The sequence below is a fragment of the Oryx dammah genome, unplaced genomic scaffold, assembly GCF_014754425.2.
Source record: "Oryx dammah isolate SB20612 unplaced genomic scaffold, SCBI_Odam_1.1 HiC_scaffold_12, whole genome shotgun sequence".
Classification (NCBI taxonomy): domain Eukaryota; kingdom Metazoa; phylum Chordata; class Mammalia; order Artiodactyla; family Bovidae; genus Oryx; species Oryx dammah.
The window spans coordinates 10,707,069-10,732,700 of record NW_024070196.1 but is presented as its reverse complement, the minus strand read 5'-3'; the positions used below and the strand labels follow the sequence as shown (position 1 = coordinate 10,732,700).

At 42.7% G+C, this 25,632-nt stretch overlaps 1 protein-coding gene and 1 non-coding gene across 3 annotated transcripts in view; one reads left to right on the top strand and one right to left on the bottom strand.

Annotated features, from left to right (window-relative positions):
* The first annotated feature begins 14,310 nt into the window (after positions 1–14,310).
* EDNRA (endothelin receptor type A) overlaps positions 14,311–25,632 on the top strand; it is a 76,522-nt gene continuing 65,200 nt past the window's right edge. Inside the window, exons 1-3 of one of the 2 annotated variants that reach the window (XM_040251361.1) lie at positions 14,311–14,986; positions 16,229–16,503; positions 19,366–19,863. In XM_040251361.1, the coding sequence (XP_040107295.1) occupies positions 19,444–19,863 (420 nt within the window). In that variant the 5' untranslated portion in view covers positions 14,311–14,986; positions 16,229–16,503; positions 19,366–19,443. The remainder of the gene's footprint in view (positions 14,987–16,228; positions 16,504–19,365; positions 19,864–25,632) is intronic. The other variant, XM_040251360.1, reaches the window with a different exon arrangement.
* LOC120871673 lies at positions 25,088–25,191 on the bottom strand. Its single transcript, XR_005723096.1, has one exon. It is a non-coding gene; the product is annotated as a U6 spliceosomal RNA (small nuclear RNA).

The window sequence follows — 25,632 nt, the reverse complement described above, 5'->3', positions numbered from 1 at the left end:
TCTTTTTCCCACCAACCAATGATTTGTAACAGTTTATTGATACCACCGAGACTTCTGGAGTCAGAAGTCTGCCTGGCTTAAACACTTACCAGTGATGACTTTAGGTAACACTGTAAAACCAAGATAGTAATTGCGCCTATCGGAGAGTCAAAAAAAATAATCTGGGAAAGGGTTCCAGTAGTTGACATGTAAGCCCTCAACAGACGTGAGCTACTATGATTACATTAAGCACTTATACATACACAGCAGTTTATTTCTGGATTCTATATTCTGTTGACTGGTAACTCTCCCATATCGATGTGATCCAGCCATAAACACGCCATAACCCAGCTCCCTGCCCCACCTATAAGTTCCGCTTCCCTCATTTTGAAACCATGGAGGACATGTGGGGCTGCTGGGCACACAGGTCTTTCTGAGTCCCTGATTTCTTTTTTAGATACACTGTGCAGCTTACAGGATCTTAGTTCCCCAACCAGGGATTGAACCCAGGCTCTGCAGTGAAAGCACCAAGTCCTAACCACTGGTCCGCCAGAGAATTCCCTCCAATTTCTTGATTATAGGAAATAGGCGTCCTTCAGCCTCCATGACCTTCCCTGAGTTCCAGTGAGCAGGTTCAAACAGTTGCTAATCAGGGAAGGGAGGAGATGAGGACACAAGGGAGGAACAATCAAGAAACAATGGTTCAGGATTTCCTTGGTGGCTGAGTGGTAAAGAATCCACCTGCCAATGAAGAGGACATGGGTTCCATCCCTGCTCCAGGCAGATTCCACATTCCTCGGAGCAACCAAGTCCCCGCACTGTAACTACTGAGCCCACACTAGAGGCCACGCTCTGCAACAAGAGAACCCACTGCAACGAAAAACCTGAGCACCACAGCTATAGACAGCCCAAGTGTGGCAACAAAGACCCGGGGCAACCAAGAAGAAAGAAAGAATAGAACAGGCTTGGGGCAAGGTCCTGGTTCCCCCTCAAAGGATACACAGAACTCTACCTTTGAGCTGTTTTGCAGATATGGAAACCCCCACCAGGTGGGAGAAGTTAACTGTGTGCCGCCCACAAGCACAGAGACCCCAGACCAGTTGAAACCAGAGGTTGATGATGCTGACTCCCATTTACCGACCACCAACCAATCAGAAGAAGGTCCAGGAGCTGGTCTCAATCACGCCTTCTTTGATCCATTACAATAAAGGCACCTCACTACCCCCTCCAGGTGGGGACCCACAGTCTTGACAGCATTAACCCGCTGTGGCCCATTCTGTGTGGCAAAGCAAAAACAAACCAAAAAAAAAAGCTATTCTTTTCTACTTCACTCAAAACGCTGTCTCTGAGGCTTCATTCTGTGTCAGGGTACCAAAGTCAGATTCAGCATTCATTTCAGCAAAAAATGTCTTATCTCAACTGCCTTTCTAATTGTAACTAGAGCCTGAAACTGTGAACCTTGGTGAAGTCTGGGTGGAAATAAGCCCCTGCTTCACAAGAGAGCAAGAATCAAAATCCAATCAAGGAACCAAACACTGGTAGGGGAAGGGGCCGGGTTGGGAGCAGGGGGCAGTGATCAAGTTCTCCTGCCTCATTTTCTGGAAGGTCTCAGCCCTCACCATATAACTGAGGTTCTCAAAAATCAGTACCTGTCTTCCTACTCTAGTTTGCAGCTCGGCAAAGTCATTCACCTTGGTACCCCAGTGGGCCCTGAACTAGAGGTCACAAGGTTGAAGATTTGGAGCCACCGGCGTGAGGAAGGATTCCTACCTGAGCCCGGGTCCTGACCTGGCCATTTCCTCTTGGCTGATGGTGGGCAGGAGACTTCTGGACCTCTGAACACAAGGGCAGGCAAGACAGGACCGCCAACAGAGCCCTCACAGAGAAGACGGCGGGGAGAGGCGCTAGGGAGGAGAAAGGAGGGACTGGGAAGAAACCCTGAGACCTTGTCTAGGGGAGGAGCCAAGGGAGAGCCGCTTCCTGCTCAACTGTGCAGGCGTGACTCTGGTGCCTGGAAGCCGGTGCGATCCCCGGGCCGTGTGTCCTCTTCAGCTCCAAGCATCCCTGCTGTGGCCCAGTACCCCCATACTTCACTGATCGCTTGCTTCTCCTGCCCTAACCTGCTCACTTCCTGTGCATGCGTGTTAAGTCGCTTCAGTCGTGTCCGACTCTTTGTAACCGTATGGACTGTGGCCCTCCAGGCTCCCCTGTCCATGAGGTTCCCCAGGCAAGAATACTGGAGTGGGTAGCCATTTCCTTTTCCAGGAGACCTTCCCGACCCAGGGATCAAACCTGGGTCTTTGACATCTCCTGCACTGGCAGGCGGGTTCTTCACCACCAGCACCACTTGGGAAGACCACTCACCCCTTACCTCTCTCCATGACTGCTTCTTTCCTTTTTTTAAGTTTTAAATTTTATATTGGGGCATCATTGATTTATGGGCTTCCCTCGTAGCTCAGTGGTAAAGAATCTACCCAAGATGCAGAAGACACGAATTTGATCCCTGGATCAGGAAGATCCCCTGGAGGAAGAAATGGCAACCCACTCCAGTATTCTTACCTGGGAAATCCCATGGACAGAGGAGCCTGTCTATGGGGTTGCAAAAGAATCCGACATTACTTAGCAACTATCCAACAACAACATAATTAATTTACTATGTTGTGTTAGTTTCAGGTGTACAGTAAAGTGGTTGTTAAACAAATACATATGTCTATTCTTTTTTAAATTCTTTTCCCACTTAGGTTATTATAGAATATTCAGTAGGGTTCCCTGTGCTACACAAGAGGGCCTTGTGATGATCTATTTTATATATAATAGTGTGTACATGTTCATGCCAAACTCCTAATTTATCCCTCCCCACAACCTCTCCCCTTTGGTAACCATGAATTTGTTTTCTTAGTCTGTGTTCTGTCGTGTAGATAAGTTCACGGGTATCCTTTTTTTTTTTAGATTCCACACACATGCTGTCTTTCTCTGCCATACTTCACTTGTATGATAATCTTTATGTCCATCCGTGTTGCTGCAAATGGCACTATTTCATTTGTTTTAATGGCTAATATTCCATTGTGTGTGTGTGTGTGTATCATATATAATACATATAAATACACACCACATCTTCTTCATCCATTCAGCTGTTGATGGACACTTAGGTTCCTTTAACTCAGCATTCAGATAAAGCCTCGGAAAACATCTTCACTTTTTAAAATTGTAAATTAGAAATTAGGAAAAGGCTTTGCTTCGAGCTTTACTTTACATGCCGACTTCCTTGTCACTTGTTCCCCTCCATATAAAAGTAGAAATGGAACTATTTCCCAAGAAAATTATTTTCCAAAAGTTATGAAGCAGTCTTGAAAAAAAGCTTAATGTAGCACACGCTAATTGTAGATGGTGTTGATTTTTCTTCCACCTATTACAAAAATAAACTTAACAAAAAGAGTTATACTCGCTACTTAGCAATGTTTCCGCATGTCTTTCTGCACTGTTTCTAATTACTAAGCTATTTTGAATGTGTGTAAAGCAGAAAAGTTTCCCTAAAGGCTCGACTTGGCAGCCTTAGAACAATATCCCCCTTATTGCCCATCTCCGTGACCCGTCTCCACTCTTCATTCCCTTTGACCTCTTTTGACCACTCATTCATTCCTGAAACCCTCTTCTTTCTCTGTGCCACCAACACTGCCCTTCTCTGGTTCTTTCTCGGATATTCTCTCCGTTTGACAAGCTTCTTACTGAATGCTTGGTATGAAGCTCATCCTTGTTTCTTTGCCCTTTTCTTTTACACATTCTCCAAGTGAAATGCATCCAACTCTTGGCTTCAGTTACTGATAACTATAGTTTTATTTCAAGCCTGAAGCTCTCCTATGCCCTTAGATTCAAGCTGTTTAAAAACTGAATTTCTCTTCTTCCCACATAAACTCCATCAAACCTGGTTTCCCTTTCCAGGCACCCTAATGGATTCACTGTCCATCTTTTTCACCTGGTCACTTTGTTACATGTATTCTAAGGCTCCTTTCAAGTGATCACAGCAGAGTTCACTGGTTGTGGTAGAGGCTATTGGGTTCACAGAGACAACACTATTTACTAGACATCACTTTACAGAGAATGTTTCCCAGCCCCTTATCTAAAGATATCTAAGACCCAGATAGGTCTAATCCTAACACTTACTGGATTGTTTTTAAGCTGATGGCATAACTTTTCCCCATTAGATTCAAGGCTTCTTTAGGATAGGGTCCTATCTTATTTGTTGTTACTTTTTCAAATCTCTGTTCCTAGCTGAACCTAATACAGCTTTTGCTCAATAAATATTGATGAACAGTTCTGAAGTCCCTCCAGGAAATTTTAGTGTCATTTTTTAGACTCTTCTCACTTCATCCTATAGATCCTATCTGCACTCCTTCATCAAAAAAAAAAAAGAATTCTGGGTTGCATTAGCTGATTTGCACAAATGACTAGTATAATTTCCTTTCTCTTTTTTCATGTCATTGTCTAGTCTTCTTCAATACTGACCCTGGGGCTTGTGTCACTTGCTTTGGCCAACAGATTAATAACAAATATGAAGTTCTCAAAAAGTACTTGTTCATTGGGGCTTACCCTTCCTCGCTGCCCTGGGAACCCTGATACCACTAGATGAATGGGCCAGGAAAGCCTGCTGGATGATGAAAGACACATGACCCTGATAACTAACCCCTTACTCCAGCCAAGGGACAAATATGTGAGCAAGGCCATCTAATGCTAGCTGACGGCATTATGGGAGCCGTCGGCATATCTGACAGCAGATATGTGAGCACAGTCTACTGCATGAAGGAGCCTAGGCAAGGCCAACAAAAAGAACCACCCGGATGCCCGAGCCCACATTTCTGATGTACAAAATCTTGAGCTAGGAAACCATTGTTGCTTTCAGCCAGTATGTCTTTGGTGGGGGGAGGGGGAAGGATTTGTTTATACAGCATAAGCAGCGTAAGCTAGCTGCTACACCAGTCTTCATTTTAAATGTCTCCAGGACTTTTGCCTTAAACATTACCACCAAACCACCAAAGCAGTATCCATTACCACTTTATTCTCTACCTCCATGCTTCATACTAAGATACATCAACCTAACCTGTCTTCTTGCCCTAGTTACTACTAAGACATGTAAAACACTTTTGCCAAATTAATCTTCCTAAAACTTTTCTTTCACATATCCTGATCAATGATAAATAAGGACATCTTTTTCCTAAACACAAGGTCCATTTTATCTCCTGAATATCTATTTTTATATTCAAAATATCCATTTTGATCCTAAAGCCAAGGAGCTTATATGATAAGCTCCATGCAAAAGGAATTGTAGAATTATAAAGCATCAAAAAACCTAAAGTTAATATGATTTTACAACTTCCCGTTACATATGACTATCCCACCATTGTTTTTGTAAGCATATGGCTTGTCTGGTTTCACCCGTTCACAGCAGGAGAGAAATTTTGTCTAAGGGTGAATCATACCTTGAGTCTACTTGTATCTTATTTAGATAATGTTTAAGTGAAACTTTTGGACCTTAGACTTAAGAATTGATGCTGGAATGAATTAAGATTTGGGAGCTGTTGGACCAGAATGAATGTATTTTGGGAGTTTTTATTAATTTGTCTATTTATTCATTGGCCATACTGTGTGGCTTGTGGGATCTTAATTTCCCAACCAGGGACTGAACCTGGGCCCTTGGCAGTGAGAGCGCAGAGTCCTAACCACTGGACCACCAGGGAAGACCAAGGAATGTATTTTGCTTGTGAGAAGAACATGAATTCTGATGTGGAGTGATATGAACTGAATGTCTGTATCCTCTCCTCCATTCATATGTTAAAGAGCCTCTGTTGTGAAGGTATTTGGAGATGGGGCTTGGGGAGGTAATTCAGATTAGATGAGGTCATGAGAGTTGGGCCCTGAGGACAGGATTCAGTTCAGTTCAGTCCCTCAGTCATATCTGGCTCTTTGTGACCCCATTGACTGCAGCATACCAGGCCTCCCTGTCCATCACCGACTCCTGGAGCTTACTCAGACTAATGTCCATCAAGTCGGTGATGCCATCCAACCATCTCATCCTCTGTCATCCCCTTCATCTCCCACCTTCAATCTTTCCCAGCATCAAGGTCTTTTCCAGTGAGGGCACTTTTCCTTCACATCAGGTGACCAAAATATTGGAGTTTCAGCTTCATCATTCCAATGAATATTCAGGACTAATTTCCTTTAGGATGGACTGGTTGGATCTCCTTGCAGTCCAAGGGACTCTCAAGAGTCTTCTCCAACACCACAGTTCAAAAGCTTCAATTCTTCAGCCTTCAGCTTTCTTTAGTCCAACTCTCACATCCAAACATGACTACTGGAAAAACCATAGCCTTGACTAGACAGACCTTTGTTGGCAACTTAATGTCTCTGCTTTTTAATATGCTGTCTAGGATGGTCATAGCTTTTCTATGGGATTAGTGCCCTCATAAGAAGATGCCAGAGTACTTTATCTACCATCTCATTCTTTCTCTCTGCCATGTGAGGACAGAGCAAGAACGTAGTAATCTGTAAGCCAGGAAGAGAGGACTCTTATCACACCCTGAGCATAATAGTCCCTGATTTTGGAATTTCAGGCCTCCAAAACAACAAAATTTCTGTTGTTTTAGCCATCCGGTTTGTGTATTTCATTGTGGCAGCGCCAGCTGACAATATCAGCATCCACAAGGCACTAACTAGTCAGGACACCTACCAATCTTTTCTGTCAATGTCAAAGTCTACCATGTTTCCCTGATATATCTAAATAACAATTAAAACCTAATTGCCTTTCCCTCTCCTGATATGAAGTTTCTACATATGAGACCTGCTATTGCCTTGTATGGCCAAACTGTTCCAGATTGTTCTCTTGCTCTCTGCACATTCCCTGCTTGTCCACAACCTACTCACATAAGTGACCTTCTCACTTAATCAGAGAGCACAGTCAGCAAATACCTGCATATTTGCTCCCTGCCTTAGTTGGTGATTTTTCTAAACTTTAGATCAGAATGGCTCCCCTACAATAATTTATCAAATGGAAGACCTCTGCCCCTTAAAGGTACTTAGATCAAGGGGCTAAGAGGGCTGTAACTCTCTGCTGGTTTCCTTGGTAACTGATGAGTCAATTCCCCTTATAACTGATAGTCTTCCTATTTGCCTCAGGAGTGAAGACTACTGCTGTGTCCTGCCGGCTGTCTGCTCTCCACAGTGGGCTATCACTTCAGGACACTTTTGCTTCAGATGGGTAAGATCTCCCATCTAATAAAGCCCCGATGTGTCTGTCACTGACTCCAGGCTCTTTCTTCAGTCTTAAGGCTGGGCAATACAGGGCCTGCAGGTCTGTGGGGTGCAGCCCAACACACCTCCTTTCACTGCTGCTGCTGCTGCTAAGTCGCTCCAGTCGTGTCCGACTCTGTGTGACACCATAGACAGCAGCCCGCCAGGCTCCCCAGTCCCTGGGATTCTCCAGGCAAGAGCACTGGAGTGGGTTGCCATTTCCTTCTCCAATGCATGAAAGTGAAAAGTGAAAGTGAAGTCGCTCAGTTGTGTCCGACTCTTAGCGTCCCCATGGACTGCAGCCTACCAGCCTCCTCCATCCACGGGATTTCCAGGCAAGAGTACTTTCACTAAGTCTCCTTAATTCACAATCAGGCTTTTTGTTTGTCTTCTTTGATTACAAGTGCAACTCACAATTCTCAAGCCCATTTCAGCCTAAGGATCATTCAAGAGCCAGAGACACAGTGATGTCATGAGAGGACCCATTTTGGCCTGTCCCCACTAACAAACTCTGGAACACTTGGGCCCCTCCATCTCTTTTACTTTTAATTTCTTTTGGCCACACCACACAGCATGTGGGATCTAAGTCCCCCAACCAGGGACTGAACCCTTACTCTCTGCCGTGGAAGCACAGAGGCCTAACCACTGGACCACCAGGGAAGTCCCAGGCCACTTGCACCTTGTTAAGGATTCCTGCCGCAGTGTTGGCATCAGCTCTGCTGTGGATAACTATTCTCCTCCTGACCAACTCAAGGCAGCAGAGCCCCTGCCAGCTTTTACCTTGTGGCTCCTCAGATGCCGCTGGTCTCCCTGGCCTTAGTCCCTCTACTGTAACACCTTCCTGAAGTCACCCAGGTCATCACATGATGCTGCTTATTCTGCTCTACCAGTCACCACACAGACAAACCAGGAAGGAACCCATGAAAGTGAAAAAAGCTATCATTTATTGCCATTACTCCTGTTATGTGCCAAGACTTGGGTATTAACACTTTCTTCTTTTTTTTTTTTTTCCCTTAACTCTTATCTTTTTCATTTCTTATCTGGTAGTTAAAAGTAAATTCTATCAATCCTAAGAGAATCTTGAAAAGAAAAGACAATTCTTCTATATGCCTCTCAAATAATATCACTGAATAAATTAATAATTTCTTAATAACATCTAATACCTTGTGGTGGTTGTTGTTCAGTCGCTAAGTCGTATCCGACTCTTTGCAGATCCTTTGGGTTGCAGCATGCCAGGCCTCCCTGTCCTTCACCATCACCCAGAGTCTGCCCAAGTTCATCTCCATTGAGTCAGTGATGCCATCCAACCATCTCATCCTCTGTCACCCTCTTCTCCTCCTGCCCTCAATCTTTTCCAGCAGCAGGGTCTTTTCCCATGAGTAGGCTCTTCACATCAGATGGCCAAAGTATTGGAGCTTCAGCTCTTCCCTGTTAGCTCAAATAGTAAAGAATCTAATGCCTAGTCCAAATCTAAATTTTCCTAGTTCTCAAAAAAATGTCCTTTATAATTGGTTTATGAAAACCAGGGAAAAAAAAAAAAAAACAAACCAGGATCCAATCCAGGACAATGTAACTCCTTTATGTTTCTAATCTAGAAAAAAAAAAATCCCTTTTTTAACTGTTTAATTCACTGAAGAGACAGGGTTAGTTGTCCTATAAAATATCATAGTTTCTGGATTTATCTATCTGCTTCTCCATGGTATTTGTTTAACTTGTGGGTTCATCTTCCATCTTTCCTGGAAACCAGAATAGCTAAAGTTTTGATTCAGGTTAAACATTTTGGGCCAGATGGAATATGTCATAAGAGGACACCTAATATCTGCTCAGCCAATCATGAGTGATGCTTGATTTTTCACCCTCCAATGAGGCCACCAGCAGTTTACAAAACACCTGGGCTACATTCTACCTTCAGTATATTTTGATGAGCTAGCCTGCAGTCTTGACCACCAGGTGCAAAACACTGTTGCAGTGAGAAAACACTTTAGAGGGACTTGCTGGCAATTTAATGGTTACAAATCTGCACTCCAAAGCAGGGGACAACCCCTAGTCGGGAACTAAGATCCCACATATTACAGGGTAACTAAGCCTGAGCATTGTAACTCCCGAGCCCGCAACTACTGAGCCCCAACGTGCTACAACTAGAGAGCCCACGAGCTGCAACTAAGACCCAATGCACCCAAATTAAATAATCAATCATTTATTTATTTGAAAAGCAACAGATTAAAATACTTCCTTTTGTGAATTTAGATTAAAAATGGACGTTCAACTCCCAGGGCTTGCTTTTTCGCCTCCAGACTAGTGATACTCACTGCCAACAGCAGGTCTCAGCTCTGATAATGCCTAGTGCAGCTCTAACAGCATCAGGATCTGGTGTATGCTTCCCCAATCTCTCAGTCTCTCTTCTCACAACCAGCTGTCCAGCCTTTATCTCTGTGGTTCACACTGTGAGATTCAGACCTTTTATTGCAGTTCAGATTTGAGGAGCTAAGGAATTAGCAATTGTGGAATGGGTCTGCACATTTGAATCAAGGAATTTAAATTAAATTCATAAGAACATTTACCCCAAGGACACATGAAAAGTTGCTTTTTAAGTGCTCTCTTGAGTATGTCTTAATCTTCTGCAATTATTCTTCAGGAGATCAATGATAATATGACGCTGAGAAAAACCATTGTAACTGCTATTACAGTAATTCTCCACTTAATGAGCAGCTTGAACCAGAAGTCAAGTGCACCTGAGAAAGACTCCCTGCAACCTAGAAGATCTGCATATTGAATCCAATCCACCTTCCAGGGAAAATAAACAACCTTTGGGAGCTGAGTTGAAAAACTTGGTCAAAAATATAAATTATATGTTTGTTAAAAGTATAAAGCAGAGAATACAGAAGTGGGGCAAGTATTTAAAGTCTTGGCTATGGGGAGAGGGTAGGTAATTTAAATAGCTGGTTTAAAATCCACTGAAGTCATTTTTCCCAAAGTAAAGCAGAGAGGATGAAAAAATAAATCTCCAAAAACTAAGGAAGGTTTGGATTGTTCTCACCTAGAATGAGGCAACGCCAATGTCTTACAAAGGCAGATCTATGCTGGCGATCCACATAAACGTATTTGTTTGTATCTGAAGATCTTTCCAAAGAGACAAAAAGCTCTTTAATGAACTTATAGAGCAGGTCAAAAGATAATATTATAGGTGGGAAGATTTCATCTTAACATCAGGAAGAATTTTTTATTGTGGTAAAATATACATAAAATCAATTTATCATTTTAACCATTTTTAAGTATATGGTTGTGGCATTAAGTGCAAGCATTACCACTGTCCACCTCCAGAACATTTTCATCATCCTATACTGAAACTCTGAAGCCCATTAAATAATAAATCCTCCTTCCCAGAGTCCCTCTTAACCACCATTCTACTTTCTGTCTCTATAATATCAATGACCACTTCAACTACCTCATATAGAAAGAAAGTGAATTAGCTCAGTCGTGTCCGACTCTTTGCAACCCCACGGACTGTAGCCCACCAGGCTCCTCCATCCATGGAATTTTCTAGGCAAGAGCACTGGAGTGGGTTGCCATTTCCTTCTGCAGGGGACCTTCCCAACCCAGGGATCAAACCCGGGTCTCCCGCATTGTGGGCAGACGCTTTACTGTCCGAGCCACCTACCACCTAAATGAGCTGCAATACCTCTCCTTCTGCATTTGGCTTATTTCACTTAGCATCATGTCTACAAGCTTCATCTATGTTGTAGCATGTATCAGAATTGCATTCCTTTATAAGCCTGAATAATATTTCATTCACATGTATATACTACATTTTATTTGTCCATTCATCCATAGACAGACATGTGAATTGTTTCCATCTTTTGGCTATTGTAAATTACGCTGCTATGCTATTGCGAAGTATGCTGCTATGAATTATGTGTATCTGTTCAAATTCCTGCTTTCAATTATTTTTGGGTATGTACCCCAAGATGGACTTACAGGGATTTTATGTTTAATTTTTTGAGGAACGGCTAAACTGTTGTCCACAACTGCTGCGCTGTCTACATTCCCACCAGCAACACACACGGGTTCCAATCTCTCCGCATTATTACCAACACTTGTTGTTTTCTACTTTTTGATAATACCTATTCTAATGAGAGTAAGGGAAAGACTTTGAATAATTAGACCTGTACCACAGCAGGATGAACTGTCCCAAAAGGTAGGGACTGACGGATGTGCTCCCCCAGAGACTGAACAGACTGATATGTTCAGTTGTGCAAATATCCAAGTCGTGCAGATACCCAAGTGCATCTGGTCACAAGGTAAATACAGGCTGAAAATCAACACATGTTTTACATGCCAAGGTTTGAGCCCTGGTATAGGACATTTTCTTCCCTGAAAATATTGTCAGCTTGCTAAGCCATGTGCCTGAAGTGGCACCTTTTATAATGCAAACAAAGGCACTTATAAAAGCTATTAATTATTCTGACGGACTGACTCTTCATCATGAGGAAGCTGTAGATAGAACAGATTCATGCACAGGCTCACATCCAGTCTATTGGACTAGATGACTATCAAGGTCCTTTCCAGTGGTGGTGTTCTGTGGATCTCTTCGATAGTAGTACAAAATGAACCTTGAATCCTCTGACACGCCTTGCCTTGACAGGCGAAGTCGATAACCCCTTACCTTGAATCTGTGATCCGTGACCGCTTCACTAATAGGAGTAACTGGGATAGGAATAGGGATTCTGCAGGAGTAACACTGTATAAATTTCCTAGCCCAGACTTTAAGAAACTGGCAGCTACCATTTCCTGTCTCTTGGGACACGCCTTCTTGGAATCCAGCCACCACTCTGTGAAGAAACATAAGCCACTTTGTAGGGAGACACACATGGAGAAAACCCAACACTCATTACCAAGAAAGCAAACTATCCTGGAAGTGGAGCCTCCAGCCCCAATAAACAGGGTGATCTGTCCCAGCCAAACCCTGCCCAAATTGCAGATTGATGAGTAAGGTATGTTGTTTTACACCACTACCATTTTAGGGTGATTTTTCTTTAGCTGCAGCTGATAATCAGAACAGTCTGGAATATAATGTGATCTGTGCTCCAAACTCACATTTCCACAGCATGCCTCACACCAACAGTGCACTGAAGGATTCCCAGGTGAGGTCTTCCCTAAGAAGCCCTTGATTAATTTTTTTCCATAGAATGTTTTATTTTGATTATTTACTTGATATTAAACAATCAGATTATTAAATATTCCCTTATGGTTTTTATCAAGGTGTAGTTAATTTACAATATGATGTAAGTTACAAGTATATAACATAGTGATTCATAATTTTTACAGATTATACTCCATTTAAAGTTATTATATTACCTATATTCCCTGTGCTATATATCTTTGTAGATTATTTTATACATAGCAACTTATACTTCTTAATCCCCAATTCCTGTCTAATCTCTTCCCTCTCTCTCCCCACTGGTAACCACTAATTTGTTTTCTATATCTGTGTGGTTTCTTTTTGTTATATTTATTGTTGTTTAGTCACTCAGTCATGTCTGACTCTTTGCAACACCATGCATGGATTATGGCCCACCAGGCTCCTCTGTCCATGAAATTATCCAGACAAGATTACTGGAGTGGGTTGTCATTTCCTTCTTATATTTATTAGTTTGTTTTATTCTTTAGATCCCTCATATAAGTGATTACATACAGTACTTGTCTTTCTTTGCCTTATTTCATTAAACATAATATCCTTTGAATCCATCCATGTTACAAATGGCAAAATTTGGGGGTTTTTATGGCTTAGTAGTATTCCATAATATATATATGTACTTTATTAAAAATCAGAGACATTACTTTGCCAACAAAGGTCCATCTAGTCAAAGGTATGGTTTTTCCAGTAGTCCTGTATGAATGTGAGAGTTGGAACATAAAGAAGGCTGAGCGCCAAAGAACTGATGCTTTTGAACTGTGGTGTTGAAGAAGACTCTTGAGAGTCCCTTGGTCTGCAAGGAGATCAGACCAGTCAATCCTAAAGGAAATCAATCCTGAATATTCATTAGAAGGACTGATGCTGAAGCTGAAGCTCCAATACTTTGGCCACCTGATGCGAAGAGCTGACTCATTAGAAAAGAGCCTGATGCCAGGAAAGATTGAACTCAGGAGGAGAAGGGGACAACAGAGGACAAGATGGTTGGATGGCATCACCGACTCAATGGACATGAGTTTGAGCAAGCTCAAGGAGATGGTAAAGGACAGGGGAGCCTGGTGTGCTGCAGTCCATGGGCTCACAAAGAGTCAAACATGACTGAGTGACTGAACAACAACTTCTTTATCCATTCATCTGTTGATGCATACTTGGGTTGCTTCCAAATTTTGGTGATTGTAAGTAATGCACTGGCGTGCGTGTATCTTTTTGAATTAGTGTTTTCAATTTTCTTCAGAGATATACCTAGGAGTGGAATTGCTGGATCATATGGTAGGTCTATTTTTAGTTTTTCAAGAAATCTCCCTACTGTGTTCCACAGTGGCTGCACCAATTTACATGCCCATCAAGAGCATATAAGGGTTTCCTTTCTAAAGAGTTTTGATTTCTTTTCCTCATCTGCCTCATCTCCTCTCCCATATTCCCATTTAAGATGAAACTGTTGAGACCCACCTTTGGCAGCATCTGCACCCTCCCTGATTGGATTTCTTGAGGAATCATAGGTTTCTCAGAGCCACACACTGGACCCTTCCACAGTCTCTTCAGGAGCTCCTATTTTACCCTGAGCCAGTAGTATATAGCCTTCAAGGGACAACATAGACACAAAACGTCCTTGAAACAGCTGCTGTGCACACTGGCTCTTTGCTGTTGCTGTTCAGTTGCAAAGTTCTGTTGGACTCTGCCACCCAGGCTTCCCTATCCTTCACTATCTCTTGGAGTTTGCGCAAATTCATGTCCACTGAATGAGTGATGCAACCTAACCATCTCATCCTCTGCCGCCCCCTTCTCCTTTTGCCTTCAATCTTTCCCAGCACTTTAACTTGCTATAAACTTAAGAGGGAGCTTAGAAGCCAAGCAAAGGGGCAGGGAACGCAGAGCATAAACTGCTGGTTCCGGACCCTGACTCTCTGCAGCTGCTCCAAGCAGATCAAATCTGCCTGCACTCACTGGGGAGGGAAAGGTTTCTCAGCAAGCCCTTCCTTAGTTCTGGGTCTTGTTTGTTAAACTACCCTCCTCCTCGACGACCGCCCCCTCATCACCACCACTTTCATTTCAGGAAGGAAATAGTTAAAAAGACTCCTGCCCTTCAGGGCCTGGGAGGGGGCGGCCGCCTAGTGCTTATAGTGGCTGCATCCCTGGAGGGCTGGAAGGCTGGGACTTTCTCGCCGCCCTAGAGTGGAGTAGATCTGGGAGCTTTGGGAGGAGAAGTGGAGGACAGACGCGAGGCGCGTTCCTTCGGAGTTTTCTTTTTCTTGCGAACCTTCGCGCGCGCACACAGCCAGCCCTTTGGTCTGGCGATTGCTGACCAGAGGTGGAGAAGCTCCATCCACCCCAGCGGCTGAAGCCTGGCGGCTCGGGGAGGACCTCCCCAGATAAGCTGTGCCCAGGAAGTTTTCCGAAGCGGAGGCAATAGTGCAACCGGGGCCGCCGCCGCGCCGGATCCCGGGACACTCGCCATTCACCCTCGCCGATTCGGCTTCAACTCGCCCGGGCGCCGCACACGGATCGCGCAGCCGTCTGAGCCCGCGGAGCTCCACGGTCGGTGCAACTCTTTCCTCTCCGGGTCCCGAGTCGGGTTGGGGAGACGCTGGTGGGCCTCTGCGTAGGGAGGAGAGGCGACCTCCGAGCGTTGTCGCCTGGCGCCGGCACCTCCTGCACCAGGGCTGGCATCACCTGCCCGCGGGGGCGCGTGGCTGCGCGGGCGCCTTCCTGGGCGGGTGCGCGCCCGGGAAAGTTTGGGGTTTGGGAAGCTGATGCAAAGCCCCTCAGCCTTCCCGGGCGGGCGGCGGAGTTTTCGTCAAAAGAAAACCTGGGTCTCCCTTTTCCAGGCGTGCGAGAACTTTGTGGACCATCACGCCCGTGTCGCTGGCTCCAAAGCCCGCTTGTGAAGTTTGCCCCGCAGCCCGCTGCTCCCGCATGCCCGGGACGTGCCAAGGGTAGCCAAGGGCACCGGGTGTGAGGGGCGGATGTGTTCGGGAAAGATGTTTTTGGAGAACCCCCAGGGCAGCTACTTTGGAAACCTGCCTGTGGAGGTCTGGGCGTTTTGATCTGTGTCCTCCTTTTAAAGGACACTTGTCGCTCTTCACGTGCGGAAAACAAGGGCTGTTCCCACATAATCAGCCTCTGTTTACGCCATCCTAATGGCGTTCCGGGTACTTGGCGGCAGAGGGGGTGGGCTGGGAGGCATATTAAAAATAAATAAAAAAAAAAAAAAATAAAGACAGGCGTTGTCAGTCAAGAGAGTTACTAATTTCTTACTCAGTGAGCAAAACCCACCAAAGTGGGGGGAGGGGGGACTTATTTAAAAGTTCCTAGTTTATCTGTTTTTCTTTTTTCTCTTGTAGATTATTTATGCTCCCTCGCCCCCACCCTCCGTTTTGTGTTAACTAATTGAGAAATACCTTGGCAATCATTTCATGTAAATTACCTGCTCTAAACTCATGCTTTGTGGGTAAGGTTGGAATTTCCAAATCACGAATTTGGTGAACTTTGATCCGGAGAGTCCCCAGATGTGAAAAGGTTTAAGCATCAGGATAGAGTCCTCTTGCTTCATAATAGCTTTTGAACTCCAGCAAATCTTAGACCCCAAATATGAAGAATGCTGAATCTGTAAACCAGGTTCCTCAGGTCTGAACCTGAGAGGCTTCACTAGAGCTATGACTGATGATGAGTGATGATCTGAAGCCAGCGTGACTTAGATCCATGGAGATGAGCTAAGACTCATCCTTGGAGGAACGTGCAGTTCAGAGGGTTTTTTCCCTTTGGTTTTGTGTCTTTCAGCCAACGATGATATGGCAGTCACATGCCTTTGCCAAGTATACCTTAGTTCTGCAGCTTCATGTGTGTACAGACAAGGCTGAGCGAGATGACTTCAGAAATGGTGGTGTCACTGTTGGAGGAGGGAGACAAGTGCTTTTTATGGTAGCCAACTCACACTTTGATAAGAACCCACAAATTTGATAAGACTCCTTAACTCTTGCGGTAATCAGCTCACCAAGCGAACCGAAGTGCTGATGTTCAAACAGTAGCACTACTTTTATGAACCACCTAGCCAGGTCCGTTCACAAAATATCCTCCTAGCAGACTATGATGGGCACAGAGCCATTCCATTTCTGAGAAAGGCCTTCTTGTCTCTTACTTTGAAGAAAACCATTAAGGTTCATTCCCATTGGGAAACTGGAAGGCATTAGTCATTAAATAGCATAAGATATTGAAGAATTTCCTTTTTCCCATCTCTGATCTGAAGAGGAAGGTGACGATATGCTTTATTCTTGGAGCGGTGTAGAGTGGAGTCCTGATCACCACTGTGTAACTGAAATAGCGGCGTTTCATAGGTCTATCAATATTTTGTCAGATACTCCAAACTGTAAGCAAGGGAAAAAAGAAAAACAAAACTGCATACTATTTGACTTGGTCAAAAAGTTCATTTGGGCTTTTCCATAAGCTGGTACAAAAAACCCAAATGAACTTTTTGGCCAATCCAATACTTGCAGTTGTCTAGGCAGAACCGTATGCCCAGTATGCTCGTAGCTTAGAAAAATTGATACTTGAATTATTTAATCAGACTGAATCAAGTCCTATGATTAATTAGACTGAAGGGTTATACCTGTCCTCCCACTTCTTGGTCACAAAAACGTAACTTCTTCAAGGCTGTTTCCTCATGATATTCTCTCTGCCTACCTAGAGTTGTAAAGCTCAAGTCAGATAACAAATAGGTGTAAAATAGATTACCATAGTACGTAAACTTTTTTTTTGGCCTCGTGGCATAGTTGCCTGACCAGGGTTGGAACCCGTGCTCCCTGCAGTGAAAGCACAGGGTCTTAACCATTGGACCACCAGGGAAATCCCAAATTAATTCAGGTTCCTGGGGAAAAAATCTCTGGGGAAGGCAGAAGTATACAGTATTGCACCTTACATTTACTTTAGACCTGTACACCTTGAATAAATCTTATTTCTTCATGTATTAACTATGCCCTAAGCTTTATTAATAACCAAGATAACTGTCAAACTCCTAAACATGGTTGATATCAACCATGGATAGACCCAAAAGGGCACAATTCTTAAAACTTAAATTGTGACCTGGGTGTCTTCATCCTATACATACACTACATCATAAATGAAAGGTTCACAAAAACTCACAGAAAATATCCAAAAGATCAAAATGGGAAGAGCCATTTTTGTATATGTTTGTTGTGTAATCACCAGCCTCCCTCATTTCCCAGCATCTTTTCTTTAAGCACTGAAGTAGAAATCTAGACTTCCTGAACAAGAAGGACCACTTGCTCTCTGCGAGTGACTAAAACAAAACAATGAAATGGTCTTTTGCAATCATATCTAAGCACCCTGCAATGTCTGTTGCTTCTTCAGAATACTCGAAACATTGTTGAACGTTTTAAGTGCTAAGTGAGCGTACAGTCTAGCAGTTAGGAGCTCAGACTCAAAGTCAGACTCACCTGCCTCGGTGTCATAGAAGGGCCACATCAGCTATGGCCTTGACAAGCTACTCGACCTTCCTGAGCCTGTTTCCCTGTGTTTATAATGAAACAGATATATAGTTCTCGCGGTCATTGTATGGATGAGATGACATCACACATGTGAAGTGCTCAACGTGGTGAATGGCTGGTCAGAATCAATGTAGCTATAAAGGATGTTTAAAGAATGTATAAAGGATATTTGGAAAATCAAATAGTACCCCTGGTCTGGGAAAGTCTGTTACGCCTAGTTCTACTCATTGACAAATATTCTTATAGTAATTTCTGACAAATGGAAGAGCAAAAAACTCCTGTCAGAGGATGTAGATTGGACTTCTCTGAAGGTTAAGACCTGTGGTTAAGACTTCCTGTGGTTACGACTCCACGCTTCCAAAGCAGGGGGCGTGTATTCAATCCCTGGTCAGGGAACTAGGATCCCACATGCCGTGCAATGCCCACCCCCCAAAAAAAGAGGTAGATTATACACATTATTCATCCAGGTTTTTAATAAAATAAATATTCTGTCTTTATCAACTATCTTATTTTTAATTGACTAAGATTGTTAAATGTATTGATGGTTTAATCACAGTTCTGATTTTCAGTGAACATAATACTTAATAGCACCTGAGCTGCATTTTATTTCTATTTTATTAAACACACACATGTGCATTTTATTTCTATGTTCATCATAGAAATAAACACACACATGTTAACAGCACACATGTTGAAATACTAGATGGTTAATTATAAAATTTGGTGATCTTATGCCTTACTACTATATGACTTTCACTCAGTATGTAATGTCTTTTCCATTAGTAAATAAAATATTGTTATCTCAACTCTTGAAGATTTTCTGTAATTCAGGCTATCAGCCTAAGTGTAAGGGAGAAAAGAAAGTAACTTCTTCTGTTCTACCTAAAGGGGAAACTGTCAAGGCCTCATTCACATTATAATCTAGATGGAGGTGTGTGCATGCGTGTCCAGTTGCTTCAGTCGTGTCCGACTCTGTGCGACCCTATGGACTGTAGCCTGCCAGGCTCCTCTGTCCATGGGATTTCCCAGGCAAGAATACTGGAGTGGTTTGCCATGCCTCCTCCAGGGGATCCTCCCAACCCAGCGATTGAACCTGAGGCATCTCCTTCATCTTCTGTATTGTAGGTGGACTCTTTACCACTGAGCCATCCAGAAAGCCCCAGATGTAGGTATAGCTATGGAGAAAGGTGAGAGAGACAGAGGCAGAGGCAGAGATACAGAGATGTAACTTGCCCTGATAGAGAGGTTTGATCTTGTCTGCTTTTGTTCTCCCATGGGGTAACCTGACACAGATGTTATCTACTTACCATATAAATCCTGCTTTTTAATTGAAGCAGTAAATGATCATCAACTGCAATCTTACTGGCAGCTGGATTTGTAACCAAAATCATTTTTTCTCTTTTCTTTTTCCAGGTGGAGAAAGGAAAAAAAAAAAAAAAAGAGGGTGTCAAATCAACAGATTAAGTGACATTTCCTGAAATTTGCATCAAGATGGAAACCTTTTTGCTCAGGGTGTCCTTCTGGGTGGCGCTGGTTGGAGGTGTCATCAGTGATAACCCTGAAAGCTACAGCACAAACCTAAGCATCCATGTGGACAGTGTCACTGCTTTCCATGGGACAGAACTCAGCTTCGTGGTTACCACACATCAACCCACGAATCTGGCCCTCCCCAGCAATGGCTCAATGCACAACTATTGCCCACAACAGACTAAGATTACTTCAGCTTTCAAATACATTAACACTGTGATATCATGTACTATTTTCATCGTGGGAATGGTGGGGAATGCAACCCTGCTCAGGATCATTTACCAGAACAAGTGCATGAGGAATGGCCCCAACGCGCTGATAGCCAGCCTTGCCCTTGGAGACCTTATCTATGTGGTCATTGATCTCCCTATCAATGTATTTAAGGTAGGAAATCACCACACGTGCGTTTGCAGGTTGGAATGCATGCTCTGGTTCCATAGTTGAGAGAGGTGCTACAGACCTTTCTGTCCTTTGGAATTTCAGTCTGTGCTTTTACTGAGAGCCATTTCTGCTGTCTTGAAACTGGGTGACATTTACAATTTTTATTATTTCTTCAATGTGACACTGATTTTCTGACTTATTTATTAACAAAAGAGTATCTCAGGGATGACTCTTCAAAGTTATGATCTTCCGTGAATGGGGTTCTCATGCCAGTCCTAAGCTGGCTGAGTGGATGGGCAATATGGAAAAAGAGCAGTGGATGTTTTTGAGATTCCATTTCTGGGGTGAGACCTACTGAGCCCAACAAGTATTTAAAATAAATATATCTTCAGTTTTAGTTACCTTTTCAGCGTGATGCTGTCTGGGAGCCAGATATCCACAGTGTGACTTGAAATGAGAGGGCTTGTTTTATTTTGACTTGTCTGGCTGATTGAAGTCAAAGGTCATGCTGGCTTCTGCAGTTATCTGGGTGACTTAGAGATAACAGGGTGCGTGTGACGGCAAGCCTGGTGACCACGTTGAGCAGTGTTGCTAAAACCATTTAAAACAGGCATCACTTAACCACTGCCTCCTTCCTTGTTTCAGCTTACATTTATGGAGCACCCACTGTGTGCCTGCATGCACCCACTGTCCAGAGCTAGGCAGTAAGACCCAAGTTAGTGCCTCGGTGGGAGAAAATGATAACTCACCCATTGTTGGTGTGATCACCTTGCTTTCGGGACTGCTGCTGCTGCTAAGTCACTTCAGTCGTGTCCGACTCTGCGTGACCCCATAGATGGCAGCCCACCAGGCTCCGCCGTCCCTGGGATTCTCCAGGCAAGAACACTGGAGTAGCTCTCGGGACTAGTTAGTACCAACACAACTACAGCCAAAAGGAATTAGTCGATTTTAGTCGTTCCATATTTGGTTTAGTGGTTGTGAGGGGAAAACTGCTGCAAGAATTCAAATGAGCTAAAATTCAAATGAAATTTCATGGTCTTTGCCAGATGTTTTGGAATGTCTTTATTCCTAGCCCAGGGAAAGCACGTTCCTCAGCCTTCTTTTTTTTTTTTTTTTCTTCTGTGTATTATCTGTAGAAACAAAACTATTCTGAGCAAGAATACTCTGAAATATGACTGAAAGTGGAAAGTTTTGTCAGTTACAGACATGATTAGTTTTACGAGAAATAATAGCCTCTCGGTTTTAAGTAAATAGACTGCAACCGTGCTGAAATGACACTGGCCTACTAGAAAAAGCAGTGGTCTGACAACAAAGATGAAAACACTGATGAAAACTTTGAACATTACAAGGAAATAAATCATCTCACAATTATTCCAATACTCTGTTTGCCAAATTGGGGGAGTTAGACAACAAAAAGTTAAAAATCACATACCATCTCTTTCCACGGAAGAGCATGAACACATGTGTTTTCTATTTGAACTTAAAGCAGAATTTCAGAACCAAATTAGGAGGCAAAATTGTAAATAGGAGGCAAATGTGTAAATAATTTAAAATATTTAGCATATGCTACAGAACTTTATTTTTTTTCTTTTCAAAAGTTTTTTATTTTCTCTTTGTGAAATAGTATATGTACTCAGCATAGCTTCCTCAAGACATCTCTTTAGTAAGAGATTAAAAAATGTCGACATGACTTATTCACAATCATGGTGTGGAATATTAAATAAACATTGATTATTCATATTTATACAGCTAGTTAACCAACCCATTATGGCTCAGGAAAACAACAGAACTGTCTCTGAATAATAATCCCTATCTGACCATGTGCAGAAGCAGCTTTTTGGCACATCAGTATCTGCTGAGAAGGAGACTTATCTCTTCGAGGTGCTACCTGCCATTCACCAGACTAAACTTCATTTCTATTCCATAATAACATTTTAAGTCAGATCACATGGAATATCTCCAAATTTGGTGAAAATTCAAATAAAGCTTTGTTTTACATTCATACAGCAATGCATGAAAACTAGCACTTCCTTATTTGACTTTATAAGTCTTCCATCTTGGAAATCCAATACTTTATACTGCCATTTTCAACAATGTGGACAGTTTGATGTGTTTCTTTGTTGTGGGAGTACTTTCGTATAATGCCTGTTTTTCTAAAACTCACGTAATGAGTCATTTAACCAATGGTTATTTTAGAAAGTAAACCTTTGGGGTTAAAAAAAAATTTCTCTTTAGTCATTTCAGTCTTCTTCCAAGGGAAAAGAGAAAAGCACTGGAGTGAGCATAAAAGTCTCACAATATTCAAGAGTTATTTCTACTTTCTCCTGGCAGTCCTCTTGTCTAGGTTAGGGAACCATAAGATGTTACTGTTTCTTTGACTTCTGCCTGAGAGGGTCAAGAGAATTCCTTCTAAGCAAGCTGCCTCCTGCTGTAAGAGTCTGATGCCTTGAAGTCTCACACATCAGACCTATGGATGACCATGTCTAGCTGTCTCTGTATTTCAGGGCAAAATAGTAGCCATCTAGTCTCACTGTACCATTATGTTTAGGTACCAATGAAAAGTGCACAGACTTGAAGAACATTCTATTGAAGAGATGCAGGAAGCTTCTTTATCTCCCCTACTATTAGAATTAGGTCGAAAGAAGAATGGTTGAAAGGACATGCCATGTTCTTCAAAGAAAGATAAGTTTTCAAATCTCACATGTGGTCATTGTGTTTAAGAGTTCATCAGTTGCTTTTTAGACTCAGTTCTAAGGTGTCTCCAGAGGGCAAACATTGCATTGAGTTGGGTTAGAATCAGAATAAGTGAAAGCAGTGTACAGGCGGCAAGCTAGACTTGCTGATTAGACTATTACAATAAAAAGGAGAGTGCGTGACAAAGTGTTCTTTCTATTCGCATTTTGTTATCTTTCACTTTGAAAGAGGTTGCACTGAAACTGTTTCATGTATTGATGTGCTGGAAGAGCAGTACAGCCAGTCTCAGACGAGTAGGCTGTTTCTGTTCGGTCATCATCCCATACAGCTGGTGTTGGGTGGCTTGGGATGCTCTGTGGGCATGGTAGAGGTGTTCACTACACATCTGAATTTCCAGGTGTCCTTGTTGATGTCTGTCGTGTCAGGATTTCTTCCTCCAGGCTGTAATGGACGTTGCTTGCACTTATCATGTGCTTCTCTGCTCGGACACCCCCAAGAGCTCCTGCTTCTTCCTAACATACGTGTGCAGCTGTTGTGCGAATGCCTCACTCCCCCTAAGTAACGTTCTCCACCCTGAGGCTGGATGTAGTCATCGAATTGCCTCTGCTGAAGCATGTACAAATCCTGAATTTAAAACTGAATTAGGTCTTAAGTTATATACTGAATTTAAAACTGAATTAGGTCTTAAGCATGGAGAAGAAATAACCCAAAAAGTGAAGAGAAATTCCTCTGGCCTTGTTTACACTTGTGCAAGTACACACACACACACATTACCTAATAATAAAAATCAAACAATCTGAGACAATAAACTATAAAGTAGAAGGAACCAAAGGACGCAAATAAATGCCCATTACCTTGTTGGCTTTCAAATGGCAATGTTGAAGAAACGCTATTGTTTATCAAGGGTTTACTCTAATTTTGAATTGTACAAAAAAAAACACATATCATTAGCTTCATGAGAAGACTGACAAAAATAGGAGAGAGGAGAGAAATGGAGTTAGTAGACCCTTTCAAATAGTCACACTTATAACCAAACTGATGATGGATTCAATCTGTCAAGAATTACACTATCTGATATCCTGAATTTTCAAGGAAGGCAAAAACGTAGCAAAATAGATCAATCTGTATATAAAATATTTACATTCATTACAATGACAAAGCATCATATCTGTGTTTCGAATGCAAAAATACCCCCTAATGACTCAATGACAATATAGATTAGAAGTATAGAATTTAATAATATATATTTTTAATGACTCATTTATGTCAACTTTAGGGAAAGAGGTTTTAAACTTGAATAGAGTGGAAACCCTAAAAGTGATGTTGGTGCATGGGTGGGCCAAAGCTTGGTATCACGTGCTCTCAGTTTAGTTCAGTCGTGGCTGACTCTTTGTGACCCCACGGACTACAGCACGCCAGGCTTCCCTGTCCATCACCAACTGCTGGAGCTTACTCAAACCCATGTCCATCGAGTCGGTGATGCCATGTGCTTTCAGGATAACAGTAACTCAGATGTACACACAGATATGCCCATAAGCCATTGCACCTCAGCCTCTTAAGTAGAAGCAGGAGTGTGGGGAAATTTATGAAGGAAGGAGGCAGAATGGAGAGGATGAGATTGGCACCCATGGGAAGAGGGAAGCAGTTGAGCCCAGGGACTTGGCATGGAAATGTCATCACTGGGAGAGCTGGAACCAGCCCTGTCATAGACAATACTGTAGGTGAATAACGGCTCCACGTAGCATGTCGGTTAAGGCAGATCTCTGAGAAGAAGCTAAGCAGCCAGTGACACATCCGGTAATTAGTTATTGACTGATTTAGTCCACTCCAAGCAACCACCTCTTCCTGAGGACAACAAGGAAAAATAAACAAATACAATTTCTGTATGAAATTATCAAGGATATTTTGCAATGAAAAGCCAAGGCTCCCAATATGTTGCTCTGGCAGAGGATCTGAGCAATGTGGAAACCAGAGACGTTCACACAAAGCCAGTTTATCTCCATATTCACACAGACTTTGACATCTTGTGTAACTGAAATCCATCTTGTTTGGGCAGCCATACAAGAGTTGTTTCCGGACGCATCAAATCACCAGGGCAATATCTGTGTTGGAAACAAATTGCCCCAGCATATAAAGCATATGCCTCAAACATAGAACCTGTTCAATAAGTGCTTTTTAACACAATTTAATGAAACCACGTCAAAATGATGTGATTAAAATTAACTTCTTTTTTTTCCCACTGAAGTAGAGTTGATTGACAAGGTTGTGTTAATTTCTGCTGTACAGCAAAGTGATTCAGTCATACAGATAGATCCTTTTTCATATTCTTTCCCATTATGGTTTTTCAGAGGATATTGAATGTAGTTCCCTGTGCTATACAGTAGGGCCTTGTTGTTTACCCATCCTATAGATAAGAGTTTGCATCTCCTAATCCCAAACTCCCAATCCTTCCTCTCCCACCCTACCTCCCCCTTGGCAACCGCAAGTCTGTCTTCTATGTCTGTGGGTCTCTTTCTGTTTCTTAGATAAGTAAAAAATATAGGAACACTTCACAGATTTGCATGTCATCCTTGCCGAGGGGCCATGCTAATATCTGTTTCATTCCAGTTTTAGTATATGTGCTGCTGAAATGAGCACCAAAACACACTTCTAATCTGATTTTTCTGAGAGCTTCAAATTAAAATATTGATGATGATAAGGACGATGATGTTGATCTGTCAGAGGGGGTCTTCATTTACAAACAAGGCACAGTGTATTCTCTATGGTCTGCACATGCTACTCTACCAAGCTGATCAAATTACCCACCACTGCATGTATAATCATGATGTTTGCCTTTGACTCATCATCAAGCAAATAAAAACCGGGCTTTCTCATATATTCCAGTAATAGCCCTGGAATCATAAAATTAGGTATGCCCTAAATTTTCAGAAAGAGAACATGTCCCTTCACTGAGCTTTCTGTCTCCTTGTTGGTACCCCATATACCCCAGCTCATCATGTCCTGTTAGGTGTCTCTGATTTGGCCTCATCTCTCATCTACTCCTCTTTATCCAGCTAACCAAGCTAAGCAAGACGATCC